The sequence below is a fragment of the Corticium candelabrum genome, chromosome 22 (assembly GCF_963422355.1).
Source record: "Corticium candelabrum chromosome 22, ooCorCand1.1, whole genome shotgun sequence".
In the NCBI taxonomy this organism is placed as follows: domain Eukaryota; kingdom Metazoa; phylum Porifera; class Homoscleromorpha; order Homosclerophorida; family Plakinidae; genus Corticium; species Corticium candelabrum.
Genome location: NC_085106.1, coordinates 2,033,892 through 2,051,391, shown reverse-complemented (window position 1 = coordinate 2,051,391; position 17,500 = coordinate 2,033,892). Strand labels below are relative to the sequence as shown.

The window sequence follows — 17,500 nt, the reverse complement described above, 5'->3', positions numbered from 1 at the left end:
TTCCTGCTGGTATGCTCTACCATAAAAACGATACAATTTAATTTACTCAACGAATTCAGTGAAAAAACTAAGATGTATCATTACACTAACCTCTCCATGTCTTGATTTACATTCAACGAATGCTCTAATTCTCTACTTTTGGATGACAAACGAGCTTTCAATGAATTCGCCTTTCAATACACAATATATGACATTACACATCTGTCTATCTGTCTGTCTGTCTGTCTGTCTGTCTGTCTGCCTGTCTATCTGCCTGTTTGTCTGTTTGTCAATACATATATTTTCATATTTGAATTAGGATACAATAACTATCTGTCTGTCTGTATGTCTGTCTGTCTGTCTGTCTGTCTGTCTGCAAAGATGCAATGCCAAAGTTATCCTTAGAAAACTTTCAAAACTGTCACCTAATCATGGTGATTTAGATAGATTATTTGATTTTGACATTCAAAGTCAAGTCCATTAGTTAATGACTTTGTTGTTTGCAAGGACTGATTTGTATTTATAACATCCTAGCATATGAACAAGTAGAATCTGTATGAGAATAAATTATCTGTCTGTCTGTCTGTCTGTCTGTCTGTCTGTCTATCTGTCTGTCTGTCTGCATATCTGTTTGTCTATCTGTCTGTCTGTCTGTCTGTCTGCATGTCTGTCTGCATATCTGTTTGTCTATCTGTCTGTCTGTCTGTCTGTCTGTCTGTCTGTCCGTCTGTCTACATATTTTCCACTAAATCAAACATTTACATCAAGAGAAACGTTCACAGCAACACAAACACTACTAGACCATTACGATCCTGAAGCAGTAATTACACTGAGTACATTACATCTTGCCGATCTAATCTGGCTATGCTAATAAGTTTGCCCAAGACGACTTTTGCATTACACCGTTGTAATGTCACTGAAATGATTGATCACCACTTGGTCTTGAAGTCGGTCTCATTTCATTTTCCTTCATCATCTCTTGCACTCTTTGCCAGCTTGTTCAAATACTTTACTGCCTGTTCCCCCAACAGCCAAAACGTTTTGAAAACGAGAGGAATGACTGTCAAACTGTCTGTGTCTGTCTGTTTGTCTGTCTGTCTGTGCAGTTGTTTGAACGAGCTCCAACTGCACCATCGCAGGGAGCCAAGAGAACAATATACAGAATCTGAGAATCGCCCCGATATTTTGATGAATCAAGCACAGAGTTGAACGTGAGCATGGCTCACCCTTGGAGCAAAGACATCCTAAATAGAGCATCTAAAGAGGCAGGCTATGCAGCTGAGAGGCGTGAGATGAGAAAGAAAAGCAAATACGAAGCTCTGTCAGTTCAGGATGGCACAACACTTAACTTAGTTCCTCTGGTCTTTGAGCACTTTGGGTTCTGGGGTCAGGAGGCTGATAACTTCCTGAACTCACTCTCGAAGAAATCAAAAGATTCGGAAGGCAGAAGTACTGAAGCCAACTTCAGGACGAGATGGCATAGACAGATTTCTACAATTATCCAGAGATGTAATGCTAGAGTTAAAGAAGATAAGTAGATTGCATGTAGGTAAGATATATGATTTTTTTCTTTGATGTAGATATTCAGCACTATGTTCATTAGGAAAATAGCTATGACTTCAGACATTTCAGTAGTTTTTGTTAATGCTTTGGATGCTTTCAGTTTGCGATTGCTACATTTACAATTTGGGGGAGAATAAAACAATCTGTCTGTCTGTCTGTTTGTCTGTCTGTGTGTCTATCTGTCAAACTGTCTGTCTGTCGATCTGTTTGTCTGTCAAACTGTCTCTCTGTCGATCTGTCTGTCTGTCTGTCTGATTGTAACAAACAAACATCTGCCTGTCTGTCTAAAACATAACAATCATTTGTCATGCAATATAATAATAATAATAATAATAATAATAATAATAATATCTATTTCTATCGCATTACACACAGTAACGCAGTTCCCACTGGGGGCATACTAACACACGTACAACACACGGCTAAATACAGTAACAACACAAGACAAACTACCTCCCTTCAACCCTTACTACAACATTCCAAACTGCAACTTTTTGTCATAGAGTCTGCCCCATCGATTCATTCTCTATCTGATCATCAAACTACCTCTCTCGTTTACCTCCATCTCAGCAGCTTGTCTCGCTCCATTTTCTCTATCTAAAGCAGCATCTAGTAAAGCAATCTTTGATTGCAAATCACTTTCATGAGCTTCAAACTTCTGCTGAATTTCAACCAACTCGGATTCTGTTGCCACCTAAATGTAAATCCACGCATTACTCCACTCTAGCTACAAAAGCAAGTCAACCAACTCTTTACTGACCGCAATATCCTCTTTCTCTTGCAACTTTTCTCGGAGTGAGTCAATCTCAACCTCGAATGCCGATACTTGTTCTTTGTATTGTCTGCGATCGATATCGCCTTGTTGCTTTGTTGTTTGTAGTTCGGCTTGTGTTGAATTTAGTAGTTCTCGAAGCTCCTGGCATGTCTCATTTGAAGACTTTAAATTATTCTGCACCAACACCTAATAATCACAGCAATACATGGATTATGCATTTGTTTACAACAGCAACTGGCAACGCTACCGAAAGAAGAAGATTTATATTATAGCTTCTGGGCAGTTTATTAGACTGTAATAACCGACTGTGTTCATCCTCCAAGAAACTACTTTAAGACATCGTAAAACGTTAATTCCTGGATGTTTGCAAATATGTTGTATGTAAATGATGTTATTGGTCAGGTGAGTAATAAATTATTCACAAATAGTTGTAAAGCAAATCTACCACCAATTGAAATGGTCATGACTATTAGATGACAAAGCAAGATGTGAACTGTTTGACTGCCGCAATTCTTAGATGCTGCCTTACAGTTAATTAAATGTTTGCTTCAATTCCATAATACAAACTAATCAGTGAAGCACTGTTTTCAATGTCACTTCCACAGCTATATGAGTCCCTTAAAGAACAACACTTGACTAGTCATGAAGCAAATTTCAAATGCTTAATGCTTCTACAAGTCACATTCGCTATTTAAGTCACATAACTTACAACTCCCAAAAGCAACAAATTGCCAATAAATTCCAGGCCTGGATCCAGATGGGGTTCAGGGGTTACAAATCCCTCTGTTCCGATAGGCGTGGTTCACCACTGACGAAAGGAAAGGAGCACGTAGCCTCACACCCAGTTGTATAGTAAGAAAAGTTGTATGTGATGGCTGCTGCCGTTGCACACATTGTCTGGTCAAATTGCAATATGGTTCTGCTTTTGCTACCACAGATGGGTTCTTTGAACCTTCTAGACTGACCATCTCAAGACTATGCACATTAAAAACACAATGGGCCATTTTCGTACGTAACGACCCAATCAATGCTGCTGATTTGTAAATTTTAATTCTACATGTGATTACATTATTTCACATGTATATATACTATAGTCAGCCTGGCAGATTAGTGTAGTCAAATTTTAGCAATAAATAATTTCATTAAGAGAGAGAAGGTTAGTTAATGCTTTATGACTGCTAGAGATCAACCCCTTCTTTCAAAATTTCTGACTCCAGACCTCAATTGCATCCTTAAGTCTATTACAGTACCTACTCTTGTATCACCCCACCCCCATGGCACATCAGCTTATACCCTGTTTACATAAGCACACATATAGCGAGCCGAGCCGAGTCGCGCTAGCCCATGCCAACCCAGTATTCCAATCCGTGTTTACACGACACACTCTGTAGAAGCGAGCAAATGCGTGTCATTAACATGCATTAGTTACTTGAGACTGACATAGCTCGCGTTAGCTCACGTTTGCAATGGACAGAAGCCAAACTGCACACATTTTTTCTCTATAGCTTTACAACAGTCATATCGAGAAACGCGTAGGACATATACGAGACGTCGTACTATTATCGAGATGTAGGTCTATCGCCAGGCGACTGTTTGTGTGTTGCAGCAACGGAGTTCAAAAGCTAAACTTCTTGCTCATCTTGGTTGCTTCACAATTGGATAAGATACAGAGTCTCCGTCTCGCTCCACGTTATTTTTAAAATGAGCATGCGCGGCTTGTTTCCAGCACGCTATGCGTTTACACCATGTACTTGACCCGAGCCAGCCCGGGCTTGGCACGGCTCGGAAAACGTTTACATGAACCGTAGAAACCGAGCCAGCACAGGCTGGCCCGCTTACAAGTGCTCGTGTAAACGACGGGTATTAGTCTGTGAAGTATTGGGTGGGGTCTTGCTGAAAGATATGATACTTTTAGGTACTCATTGCCGAAGTGTTTGACTAATTACTGCAACTCAAGTTTGCTAGAACAACCTTTGCTATTACCAGTACCATCTACTAATCCTCCATCATCCCAGACTCACTAAAGCTCTTAAATTCTGCGTCTCGTCGGAGTCAGTAAACAACAAGTCTGCGACTTCTTGTTTCAGTTCACTTTTGCTCAAAGGAAATTAATTAAAATGGTCAAGAAGCTCATCATCTGGGTGCCAATTAACACCAATTAAGTGAAGCTTAGGTGCAACAATGTCAGACACTGAGATAAAGTTGGGGATGAGGGCTTGATGGATAATGGGGCAATACAAGAGTAGGTACAGTATATCTGCTTCAAACAGTGTACTGTTATAACGTCTCACATTGTTTCAATCCACAAATAAATGTCGATAATGTCGTACGTACCTTTTGCTCAAGAGTTTGGTTTGCTTCATATTGCAGTTCCTGATGAAGTTTTAGTTGTTCTGAATATGCTTCCTCTTTCAGAGCATGTCTGTCTCGCTCTCGAGTCAGCTGTAATTTCATATCATCGATTTGCCTTTCAAGCTATAAAAATCAGTCAACGTTGAGATGCAACACAGCAGTAACGTTTCGGTCAGTTTAACTTGTTGGGTTGTTGTTTGTGTGCCTCTCAGCTCAATTTCTGCATTTCTTCTTGTCAGCTCAGCATCCCGTCTCGACTGGCTCTCTCTAAACAAAAACCTCATTTATTAAAAAGTGAGTGTACTCATGGCTTTAGTAACTAGGTAAGTCTGCACAAAAGCATTTAAAAGTTTCACAATGTACGTAATGGCTAAGATGAGAGTCAACCAATAAGTAGATGAGTTATCATGACAACAAACCGAAAGGCAGACACATAAACATACAACCAGACAACCCTAACCAGATAAACAAAGACAGACAGATGAACAAACAAAACAGACAAATACAGACAGACAGACAGACGGACAGACAAACGGACGGATGGACAGACAGACAGACACAGACAGACAGACAGACAGATGTGCACAACACACACACACACACACACACACACACACACACACACACACACACACACACACACACACACACACACACACACACACACACACACACACACACACACACACACACACACACACACACACACACACACACACACACACACACACAAGATACACCATATATGCAAACATAAACAAAACAGTAGTCAGATGTGTACAATCGTCAAACTATTTGCTAGTTTTCCTGCTACTAATTGCTCGCTTATAGTTCTGCGATCTTACTGGTTCAATCTAGCTTCCGTCCTTGCCAGTTGCTCCTTCATCTGACCAAGCAACACTTCACTACTTTGTCTGACAGCTTGCTCCTGCTCATATTTGTACCTTCACAATAACACAATTTACCAGTTAACCAAAATTGTATATAATTCAATGTCTACAAATTCTATATACATGTACTGTGTGTGTGTGTGTGTGTGTGTGTGAGAGAGAGAGAGAGTGTGTTTGAAAACCTGAGGCTTCTCATCTCCACTTCAATATCCAAACGAGAACGATCAATAGATGCTTTTGCCTTTGAGACATCATCATACTTCCTGTATGTTCATGAAAAAAATACACAAGTCAGTCGACATCACAGCAATGGCTATTTGAGATGAAACATTTCTTACACAAAGTGAGTGTCAGCCTTATGTTCACTGACTACACTGTACTACTGATATGTACAACTTATTAAGACAATGTTAACTGATAACATCTGGTTGCGTGTGAAGAAACTAAACCATGTGTGTGTGTGTGTGTGTGTGTGTGTGTGTGTGTGTGTGTGTGTGTGTGTGTGTGTGTGTGTGCAAAGGCAAAATTGACTATTCAAGTACAATTCAATTGGCTGGCCATTCATAATATCATTATGGCAATTGATACACTAAGTTATACCGTTTAAGATAAAATATTGGCGGGAAATTTATTTTGACGGATTTTTCAGCAACTGCCAATATAAAATCCGCCATTAATTTGGTCTCTGGGATATGTTGACGTCAGGCACGTGGATCAGCAAGGTGGTAAGGTAATCCATAATTGCCATCTGTTGTGCTTATGCAGTAAGTAGTTGGAGACCATGCAGTAAGTTAGGGAAATGTGAGCCACAAACACAGCTGTCAATCACAAACACGTCATGACCACTTATGGTAAGACATATACAAGCTAGCAAACAACGATGTCCAACCGCCAAAATAAAACACGCCAATATGCTTGTCCGTCAATTTCTTAGCAAACCGCCAAAATAAATTCCTGCCAATGTTTCATCTTATACGGTATATACAAGTATGCTCACACAAAAAGTAAAATTTCTATACTGATTACCATTGGGATCCCTAGAGTAACTAGATTCATCACTGACAACTACCACATCTACCACATCTGTCATATACAGCAGTAACTGAATAAGAACATATCATTATGAGGTTGTTTTCCTCCCCTACTTGATCGTTTTTGTCAATTTAAGAAATTAAATCAGTTTGCACACAAAGTATATATTACTTTTTCAAGTCCTCGGATGTTTGCTTACATGGAAGATGTACGTTCAAACTCAACACATAAATCATGAAATAAACATCTCTGTGTACCTTCGCATATCAGACAGTTCTGCTTGGATTTCTCTCTGTGACATTTCTGATGCTGAACGAGCAGCATTTGCTTTATCCAGCTGCCTTCGTGTTTCGCGCAGCGTCTCGTTGAGTCTCACAGCTGTAGCAGGATCTGATGCTAAAAACCCAACATAACAAAACAAACCGAATTGAGATTGTTTCTGTACATGTGGACAGCAAGAGTCTTACAGTGAATTGGAGATATCACAGATACACTTTGTCTGGATGTTGAACGAAGCTGAGAACCTGCTGTATGTCCAAGCCGTGATGAGTAGTTACGAGGTTCAAGAGGCTGTATGTCACTACCAACTGAACTACTGTTAACACTTTCTCCACCCACACTGTGACCAACATCGTCTACATCACGAAGTAATTCTCCTTCACCAACAGGAATAGAGCTTGTCAATGATGCAGAATGGCTCACGTCTCTCAGTGAATCAAGGTTAGGCCACGTTTGCACCGACTTAGGGACCACGTCTTTCTCAGCAGGTAGCAGCGGAGTGTGTGGGGTGACTGGTGGCTGGGGACTGCTGCCATCGGGCTGGCGAAGAGCAGCAATGTTCTCTAGTTCTGCTGTTGAGGGTCTAAAGCTGGCACTAGATACCACCTCATCTCTCTGTCTTCTCTCCTTCTCATCTCTCCAAAATTGCATTTCATCCTCATGTTGTTTTCTGGTCTCTTCAATTCTCTTTGCCTCCAGTTGTCGCGATTTCTCTCTTTTTTCCTTGATAAGCCTCTCTTGTTCTTCTCGTCGTCGTCTTGATTCTTCTTCTAGCTTTGCCAGTTGTTGTTCACGTCGTCGCTGTTGTTCCTCTGCCCACAGTTGCTCTTCTTCCTGTCTCTTTCTGGCTTCTTCTGCCCACCTCCTTGCCTCTTCTTCTCTTCGCTGTTCTTGCTCTTTTCGCCATTTATCAGCTTCTTCTTCACGTCGTTTCCTTGCTTCAACTTCCATCCTTCGTAGCTCTTCCTGCTGTTGTTTTAGCCTTTCTTCCATTTCTTTCACTCGAAGCTCCTCATTTTTACGTCTTTCATTCGCTTCCTTTGTCATTCTTGCATGTTCTTCAAGTCGCCATTGTCTTTCTGCTTCCTCTCTTTCTTGACGCTCTTTCATCTCAGCCTCACGTCGTTGTTGCTCTGCCTCCCTCTGCCTTTTTACTTCACTGAGCTTTCTCTCATCGTCCTCCAAGCGTTGTTTCCATTCTTTGTCCTCAGCAACTCTCTTCTCTTCTAGTCGACGTTGTTCTTTTTCTGCTTCCTCTCGCTTCGTCTTTTCTTGTTTCCTTCGTTCCTCTTCCTCTCTTTCCTGCTGTTGTCTCTCTTTAACTATTCTTGCTTCAAGTTCTTGTTGTTTCTCAGCCATTCTAGCAGCTTCCCGTTCTAATTCTTCCCTGTTCTTTCTTTCTCGCTGCTGCCTTTCTTCTTCCTGTTGCCGTTCTGTCTCTTCTTCCCAGCTTGCTGCTTTCTTGTCTTCCTGCTGTTGCTGTTCTGTGTCTTTAGCAGCTTCAAGCACTCGTTTCTCTAATGTTGGAATAGCTTCTCTTTCTAGTTTTTTGTTATTCTCTTGCTCTTGAAGAACATCAGCCTGACTGATCTCAGACTGCAGTGGTAATGTTGTAACTTTAGTAACAGTTTGATCAATAGATGGCAATCTCTTTGGTCCCAATGGAGACAGTGATCTAAGTATACGTTCTTGAGCTTGTTCCAACTGATGATGTTCTTGTTCAAGCAAAACTTGCTCTTTCTCAACATCGTCCCCCTCACCTTCACTGACGAGACTTGAACTTTGCTCCATATCCAAACTGTTCATGTTTTGATTTGCCTCGTGTCTCACCACCTGGGGTGACTCCTCAACTGAAATACTCTCATCCCAACTGTGATGATCGTCAGCTTGATTGCTCTCCTCTAGTTCTTTCCTGAGGAGGTCTGCAGCTTCTGCTCTCTCTCTCCTCTCCTCCTCTTTCCTTTCCTTCTCCCATTCCGTTCCTCGTTCTCTATCTTTCAGATGTTGGTCAGATGCTGCTGTAACTACAGAATGATGATCTCCTCTGTCACGTTCAACACGACGCTGTGCTTTCTGCTTATCAATCTCACGCTGTCGTCGCTGTTGATCTTCCCATTCCCCTTGACTTTCTTCAGTCAAACTTGCCTCCTCACTAACTGACTTCTCTAAACTTCCATTGTCCATCGAATCCATGCCAATCCTTGCAAGATTTTCAACGTTTTGCGAAAGATTTCTGGAATTGCTTAGTGAAATTCCCTTTCCACTCGTCAACCGGGATGGAACCTTCTCAACTTCATTGTCATTGTCAACGTCTGAATCAGTTTCTACTTCTTCATCTCCTGTCATTGAGCCAAAGAGTAAACCACCCGAAGTAGCCTTCCCATTAGTGACTGAAGACATCAATTTATCTTGAGGCTTCAACTCTTGGCTGACTACCCGAGACTGAGTACTAGTTGTAGGAGCAGCCATAGCCTCGATGTCATCATCTTCATCATCACTGTGTTGGAAGTAGCGAGTGTGAAGGGGTACACTGACTGCATTGCTGTCTCCAACAGCCTTACTTCCAACTACACAAACATTATTAACTAAACTAGTAATTGAAGTTGCATGTGTTTACACCGTCACTTCCACAGCTATGAGCCTTATAAAAACAACGATAGGATTGTCATGAAGAACTATGAATTTAGACGCTATTTTCCTTTCAAGGGGTGCTACTTGTCATAGCCAGCCACAAACATAATCACAAACCGGAAACAATTTAACCCCTATATGTTTTGATTACGCTACTCACTACGTCACGTGACTTTTATAAGTCGTGTTTCTTATGGCTCATAACTGAAATGACCACGTACAGTGTACTGTACATATGTGTGTGTAATATGTATGAAATGATTTGTGTCAGGACGACTGACTTGACTTACCTTTATCTGCTGTGCTTGGTTCGTCATCATTATCATCCTGTGAGACAACAAAGCAACTGACGATAGTGTGTGTGTAAACTATGACAGAGTGACTAGCAGTAGATTGTCATACTAACTACAGTTAGTGTAGACATTCTATACATGTACAGATACAAACTACAGTTGATAAACATTTATTCCAAAGCAGAATACATTGCATCGACTCAAGTGACCGACAGACAGGTAGATGAATAGTAAACTGTTTGCTTGACTGTGCACCTAGCAGATGTCATGTGATATGTAGTTTGACACTTTCCTTAAAGGTGTGTAAACAAACCAACAAACAGACACACAGACTGACACACGGACACACAGACAGACACACAGACACACAGATGAATGGATAGACAAACACACAAACAGACACACAGAGACAGACAAACAGACAAACAAACAAAACAAACAGACAGACAGACAGAGAGACAGACAGACAAGACAGACAGACAGATAATTTATTCTCACACAGATTCTACTTGTACATATGCTAGGATTTTTAAAATACAAATCAGTCCTTGCAAACAACAAAGTCATTAACTAATGGACTTGACAAACAGACAGACAGACAGATATTCTTTATATATATAAAGAAATATTCTTTGCAACAAGCTAACCCAACTGGATGACATCCAAAGTGCTATGTTACTTCTCAGATTTTGTCATGTCCCAAGAATTAATCATCTAGCTCGATCAGTCTCTCCTAGTCTCTTCAAGATTGCAGCCAAGCATCATGATCTCCAGACCAGGTCAACATTCACCAGCTTGTTGGGTTGTGATTCACTTGGTGATGCCGCTTGGCTCCAGGCTCAGTTACCAGTGAAGTACGGTGGATTTGGACTCACTGCTATTGAGGATATCGCTCAGTTTGCTTTCTTGGGTTCATGGGCCCTTCACTCAATGAATTACCAATACGCTTTCCTAGTTTAGAGCCTTTAATCACACAGATAATATCAGGTTTACAACCCATTAAACCAGGCTCTCTGTCTAATGCTATTCGCTCTGCTCTACCTGATGCTTATTCACTTCTAGACATCTCTGCTCAACCAGAAAGGCTCCAGCATAAACTATCTGCAGAAAAGGCTAACCAAACAGCTACAAAATTCTTAGAAAACACCACAACACTCAGAGATGCAGCTAGAGTTTGTTCTCTACAAGGCAAAGGAGCAGGTTCATGGATTTCAGCCATTCCCACTTCTGGAAAGTTCGCACTCAGCACCTGCGAGGATCACTTGGCGGCTTTCTGGAGGTTAAGTTTACCTTTACCTTCCAATGACGAAATACAAGCTTGTGACTGTGGCAAACCAATTCATGATTCCAGCGGCTACCACCAAATCACTTGTAAAACTGGAGGTGAACCAGTCTGGACACACAATTCCATTATGTCTGTGTGGTCTGAGTGTTTGGCAAGCCTTCAAATACACCACAGGAAAGAACCAACAGGCAGGAATTCAACATCTGAAAGCCGTCCAGACATCTCTGTGTTCGACACCGGAGCTGGCTCCATTGTAGAGTTGGACATAGCCTTAGCCTACCCGCGGAGTTCGAACATATTCCCTCTATCTGCTACAATTGATGGAGCTGCGGCATCAAGACAAGAAGACAGAAAAAAGGCAAGATATGGAAAAGAAACATATCCAGGAGGTATGATTCCCCTAGTATTAGAACATTATGGGAGATGGGGGAAAAATGCAGAGAGCTATCTAAACACCTTGTCAAAAAGATCAAGAGGTGACAAAGACCGACAAAAATGCAAGTAAATTCAAAGACTACTGGAGGAAGCGAATTGCCATCAAAATGCAGCAGTGCAATGCTCGTGTGTTCCAGAAGAAGGCATCTGACATAAATAGCATTCTATCATAAACAAGGACTTTATGTCCTTATAATCTTATAGCACTTGAATCTGTATGGACTTGTAATTAGCCTTTATTTGTTATTGTACCATAGTTCATGTTTGAAAATATACTACCATTGACAGACAGACAGACAGACAGACAGACAGACACTGTTCAGTTTTTTGTTTTTAGTTGTCACTGTAATGTATTGTATCGTGCTTTGCTTAGTTTGATTTAGCCTGTAATAGTTCTGATTTATGAAAATATAACACCATTGACAGACAGACAGACAGACAGACAGACAGACAGACAGACAGACAGACAGACATAGATTGTCTGTGATTGCAAGGATCGACCTGACATAGCGATCATGGATCCAGTAACCAGAACAGACGTCGAACTAGATGTGTCTTTGGCCCACCCATGGTGTGCCGATATCTTGTCAAGAGCAGCCCGAGAAGGCGGGGCAGCAGCGGTAAGAAGGGAAGAGAGGAAAGTCGAGAAATACCAGTCAAAGGTCCTGCCGGGTGGAGTATGCCTCAACTTCGTGCCTCTAGTTATGGAACACTTCGGTCGTTGGGGGAGACAAGCACAATCATTCCTGTCTCAATTATCTCAACTAAGTAAAAACATCGACCTTGGTAACAGTGACCAAGATTTCTAGTGCTACTGGAGAAGAAGATTCGCTGTAGCTCTCCAAAGGTGCAACGCAAAGGTTCTCATCCAGAAGATGAACCGCTCACGAAGCAAAGAAAATGACATTAGTGACATATATAGTGTACAATTGCATGCAACCTAAGTTGATAATTGTTTAGAGACCCGTGTGGGTCTAATTGATATATAACGGATTTTCGTATCTATAGCTTGTAATAGTTCATATGTATGAAATATAAAGATTTGACAGACAGACAGACAGACAGACAGACAGACTGACAGACAGACAGACAGATAGATAGACAGACAGACAGACAGACAGACAGACAGACAGAGAGAGAGAGAGACAGACAGAGAGAGACAGACAGAAAGAGAAACAAACAGACCAATAAACAAACAGACAGACAGACACACAAACAGACAGACAGACACAAACAAACAAATACACAAACAGGCAGACAGACACATAGACAGACAAACACATAAATACAGGGATAAGACAAAACAGTCATTCTGTCAACATATGAACAGACACAGTCAATAAGACAACAAACACTTACATCATCCCAGTTGTCATCATTTCCCTCCTGTCCACGAGATTTCCCATCAACCTGTTCCATTGGCACTAGTTTAGGTGTATCTCCTCCAGCAAAATTACTTTGAGAACGATGACCATTAGACCTGCCCGACTTCTCACTGCCACTAGTTTTAACAGAAGACTTCGAACCCAATTCTGGATCTTTCAATGACTTAAAGTCGTGTCCATGACTAGAACCGCTCTCTCGTCTTCTTTGATCAAAGCTGTCCATGAGTTCTGTGACGTTTTCATCATCATCAGATGTTGCTCCACCGGATGAGGATATTTCCTCATTTCCATACTCGATGCCTAATCCACCTCCATTCACTGCATGGTTGTTTGACTGTTGACTTATAGGGGTGGCATTGACATGCTTGGAATTGGGCTTAGGTAAACTGACTGAGAAGCTAGGGACTTTATCCACATCTGATATATTGCTGGTGTCTGGAATTGAATTGGACGTCTGCTTCTGACCAAGCGAAAGAACTACAAACAGAATAACAATTAACTACAGTGTGTGCTTGCATGCAAGTGTGTGTGTGTGTGTGTGTGTGTGTGTGTGTGTGTGTGTGTGTGTGTGTGTGTGTGTGTGTGTGTGTGTGTGTGTGTGTGTGTGTGTGTGTGTGTGTGTGTGTGTGTGTGTGTGTGTGATCACACAGTCCATTACTTTTCGGTCCAGTTCCAGTCAGTGCTGCATCCACCTGTGCATCAAGTTCACTATTGTCTATCTCATCATCACTGTCAAAATCACTATCCCCAGGATTGCTCCTAGACTCATTGCCCTACACAATTCAGTTCAACAATAACAAACATTTACTTACGTACAGTAAAGCAAAACTATGACCTGCTGAACTTGTGAGGTTCGCACTGGAGGTGAAGATACCATCATCCACTGGTGTCCGTTGTCTTCCTATAAACCAGTAGCAAATAATTAGTTACAAGTAAAACACACTCAGTTGTTGAATACAACTTAGTATGCAACAGTAAAACAGTGCAAACAGACAGACAGATAGACAGGCGAACAGGAAGAGAGACAAACAAACGGACAGACAGATGGACAAACAGAGAAACAACAAGCCAGCCAGACCGACAGACAGACAGACAGACGAACGGATGGACGGACAAACAGACAGACAGACCAACAGACAGACAGACAGACAGACAGACAGACAGAATCAAGTTTATTGTCAACAATCTTCACTACTACAAACAGTTATTGTTAAAATGAAATGTTCTACTTGTAGTCCGAGACTATTGCTAATGAGTAAAACACTGAATGTCTCTATCTACTCCCAAAACACTGTCATCTCCTAATGAGCGCACAGAAAGCCTTGACAGCTTCCGCAAAATCACTCTGCTGTTGCATTTTTGAAGAGTAATAGACAGTCTTTTCCTCCAGAAGGTTTTAAACTCTACCGCAATTCTTCTTCCATCAAAGCCTCTCGCCTTCTTCCCCAGTTCATTCATCAGCTCGTCAGCCTTTAAGCCCCACCTGCCGAAGTGTTCAAAGACGAGTGGGACAACTATAGGCTTCGATCCATCCGCAAGCGATTCCTCTGAGTATTTTTTTGACTTTGCTGCCTCTCGTTTAGCTGCTGCATGGCCACCTTCTCTGGCTGCACCTTTAATAATGTCTTTGCTCCAAGGGTGAGCTATCGAAACATCACATTCTTTTGTGATCCCAGTGTCAGTGTCGTAAAGCGTGATGTCAGGCCGGTTTTCGTTGTCTACAAATCGCTGTCTCGGTTCTATTTGATGGGGAATGAGTAAATCGCTTAGGCAATCACTCCATGCAGACACTATGGAGTTATGCGTCCACACAGGTCCACCTCCATATTTACATGTCAAAAGGTGATAGCCCTCGCGATCCAGCTCAGTTCCACAGTCACACGTCTTAAGCAGCCGGCTGAAAGGCAAACCAGCACCCAACCTCATACAAGACGCTACACGAAATTCATTCGGCTTCAGTGCGTTCTTGTCTGAAGTTGGTATTACCTCTAGCCATGCTCCAGCTCCTTTTCCGTGTAAGGACCTGATCCTTGCAACATGTCTCTCTGAGTTCATGCTTTTGATAACTTCTTCTGATCGTTTATGAGAAGCGTCTACCGTCAGGCGATGTTGCAATTTTCTAGGGTATTCTGTCATCTGCTCTAAGGTGTGAAACTGCTCGTCATCATCTGCACCCGACTTGGGTGGTAGTTTTGCCACCAATGTACGAATAAGTTGTCCTGTATTGCTACCTTCAATAAACCGTTCTAAACGATCTTTCAGAGGTGGAAATCTCAATGGCAGTTCTTTCAAAGAGTGTGCCCATGACGCCAGAAATGCTAGGTGAGCCATCTTCTGAGTTGATGATAAGCCAAATCCGCCGAACCCGACCTTCAGAGTGGCCTGGCTCCATCCGGTGTCATCCAATTCGTTCAAACCAACCATGTCAGTGAAAGTAGCCCTTGTAAGGTGGTCATGACAAACAGCTGCATGCAGTAACCTGTCAGGTGGCACAGTCCTAGCCAAAAAATTCAGCCTGGGGACATGACAATGTCTGAGCAAAAGGAGACCACACTGAGGGTCGTCAAGTTCAAGTAGCTTTGAACACAACGAGCTGCCCATGTTAGCCACAGCCAGGCACCTAGACTGAACATAATCATGATTGCCTACAGGTGACCCCAACACGTCGATTCCATCTTTGCTAACTGGGACACCAGCGCTGAAATTATCAGGAGCAGTGGGAAAATACAATTTGCATTTTTCATCTTTGATTTCTAGACCGATCTCAGAAAGGGATGCCTTCAAATCCAAAAGAACTGCTAAAGCATCTTTTGGTGGTCCCAGAACATAGACATCATCCAGATATGCCAAAAGCGTAATGCCCGGGTGGTTATTCTGAATAACTGTTACAATGGGGTGTAATGCTGCCGAGAACAAAACTGGTCCAAGGGGGTCACCCTGATGGACACCTTCTTCTGACTGCAATTTCACCGTCCCCTGACCGTTGACATATATCAAAGTACTTGGTCTATCATACATTTGTCTCACATGGGCATAGATTTCAGGAAAGTTCTTCTTTGATTCTTTGAGTATGCTATCCCTTGATACCGAGTTAAAGGCGTTTTTTACATCCGTAGAGAGAACTGAACAGTCGGGATTGCTCTCCATGAGAAACGAAATGTGGTGTATCAATAACTCTGCCCCACCACGTGTAGCAATGCCATGTTGTATGGGGGAAAAGTAGGAGCAGAAAGATTCATTCAGCTGAATACACAGAGCCTTAGCTGTAATTCTCCTGATAGCTTCACCGATGGCAATGGGTCTTACATCAGAATTTGCTTTTGGTAAGGCAATGAGTCGAGATGCTGTCAGAAGTGGCAGAACTGAATCCGGAACTTTACCATCTGCAATGAGCGAGCACACTCCATAGAACAAGTTACAAGTCAAATCATTCTCCAGGAGCCCACGAAGATGTTCATATCGCCAACCAGAAGGCCCTGCTCCACTTCCTCTGGGTGCCTTCCTTATGGCCTCAAAATAAGCTTCCTTCTTTAAAGAAAAAGGATGCTCTGATTTCTCTTGCTCGTGAAAATCATCGTGAGACAACTGAGATGTCCTTTGCTTAGGATGTTTGCTTGAGAGCTTGCTTACAGTGTCATCAGTAGTAGGAGCAAGACCCTGACTAGTCAAAATTTGTGAAGCTCGAGACATCTCACCACACTGAATCAGACGCATAGCAGCCTTCTTTCTCTGATCTGGGCCTGAGGTAGAGCGAGATCTATTCGATCCTCCACGTAGATGAATCAGTTCATGCCAGTGAAACTGCAAAAAGCGATTGTAGATGGCCTTGACTTCTCTTGTACCTACTTTGCCACCTCTAGCATGTGGTTGGAGAAGCATTCTAGGAAGCAGAAGAAGGAGTTTCCATCCTCTATCACTGGTAGGGTCATCTTCAATCTTCCTCAAAGGAACAAGACAGCAGTCATGAAACAAACCTCGAAGACCAGGTGTTACATTCTGCACAGTTCGTGGTGGCATCCAATCCAATATGGCTTCCGTGGTCAGAGAGTCAATCAGCCTCCATGCCTCAGCCTCCCTGTCAGATTGGAAGTTTGCCTCCAATTCAACACCAGCAGAAGACTTATCAGGATGTGTAGACGCCTTAGCAGGTTCTTGTGATGAAGTTTGGGTGTGGTCAACGCATATGGAAGACGAACAACATCTGGATGTGTGTTGATGGATCTTGAGGAACCACTGAGAACACTTAGGACATTTAGATAACCCATGTTCTTGAATGAAAGCTTCTGGACAATCGTCAGGCCTGTGGAAACTCCTAATGTGTGCAAGAACCCGTTTGAACGTGTTCTCCCAGTTGCAACCAGCAATAGGGCAACGTATGCTGGCCATTACAGCATTAGAAGGCAAGATAAATGCTGCTAAACTGAATAGAAGCCAACACAAATCCGACAGACAGACAGAAAACAACAGAACAGACAAAAGACAAACAAGCAAGGTAACAAAACTGACATACAGATACAACACATGAAAACTCTAACTATCACACCTCTGACGTTCCACCCATGTCAACAGCTTCCCACGTCTTTGCCGTCCTCACAGTCAGC

General features: G+C 42.2%; 2 protein-coding genes across 3 annotated transcripts in view; both read right to left on the bottom strand.

Moving 5' to 3' along the window:
• LOC134197545 (trichohyalin-like) overlaps window positions 1-17,500 on the bottom strand; it is a 36,615-nt gene that overhangs the window by 13,491 nt on the left and 5,624 nt on the right. For both annotated transcript variants that reach the window (XM_062666891.1, XM_062666890.1), the window contains exons 8-22: window positions 17,443-17,500; window positions 13,735-13,800; window positions 13,558-13,672; window positions 12,874-13,376; window positions 9,792-9,828; window positions 7,059-9,437; window positions 6,849-6,987; window positions 5,742-5,822; window positions 5,515-5,613; window positions 4,852-4,936; window positions 4,652-4,792; window positions 2,303-2,503; window positions 2,102-2,236; window positions 91-170; window positions 1-16 (exon numbers count right to left, since the gene is read on the bottom strand). The exon at window positions 1-16 is cut by the window's left edge and continues 69 nt beyond it; the exon at window positions 17,443-17,500 is cut by the window's right edge and continues 46 nt beyond it. In XM_062666891.1, coding sequence (XP_062522875.1) covers window positions 1-16; window positions 91-170; window positions 2,102-2,236; window positions 2,303-2,503; window positions 4,652-4,792; window positions 4,852-4,936; window positions 5,515-5,613; window positions 5,742-5,822; window positions 6,849-6,987; window positions 7,059-9,437; window positions 9,792-9,828; window positions 12,874-13,376; window positions 13,558-13,672; window positions 13,735-13,800; window positions 17,443-17,500 — 4,135 coding nt within the window. The remainder of the gene's footprint in view (window positions 17-90; window positions 171-2,101; window positions 2,237-2,302; window positions 2,504-4,651; window positions 4,793-4,851; window positions 4,937-5,514; window positions 5,614-5,741; window positions 5,823-6,848; window positions 6,988-7,058; window positions 9,438-9,791; window positions 9,829-12,873; window positions 13,377-13,557; window positions 13,673-13,734; window positions 13,801-17,442) is intronic.
• LOC134197546 (uncharacterized) lies at window positions 14,036-16,457 on the bottom strand. Its single transcript, XM_062666892.1, has one exon. The coding sequence runs from the start codon at window positions 16,044-16,046 to the stop codon at window positions 14,148-14,150; it is 1,899 nt and encodes a 632-aa protein (XP_062522876.1). The 5' UTR covers window positions 16,047-16,457; the 3' UTR covers window positions 14,036-14,147.

Excerpts from the sequence above, each read along its gene's own strand:
- LOC134197546 (XM_062666892.1), bottom strand. The coding sequence starts at position 16,046 with ATGGAGAGCAATCCCGACTGTTCAGTTCTCTCTACGGATGTAAAAAAC.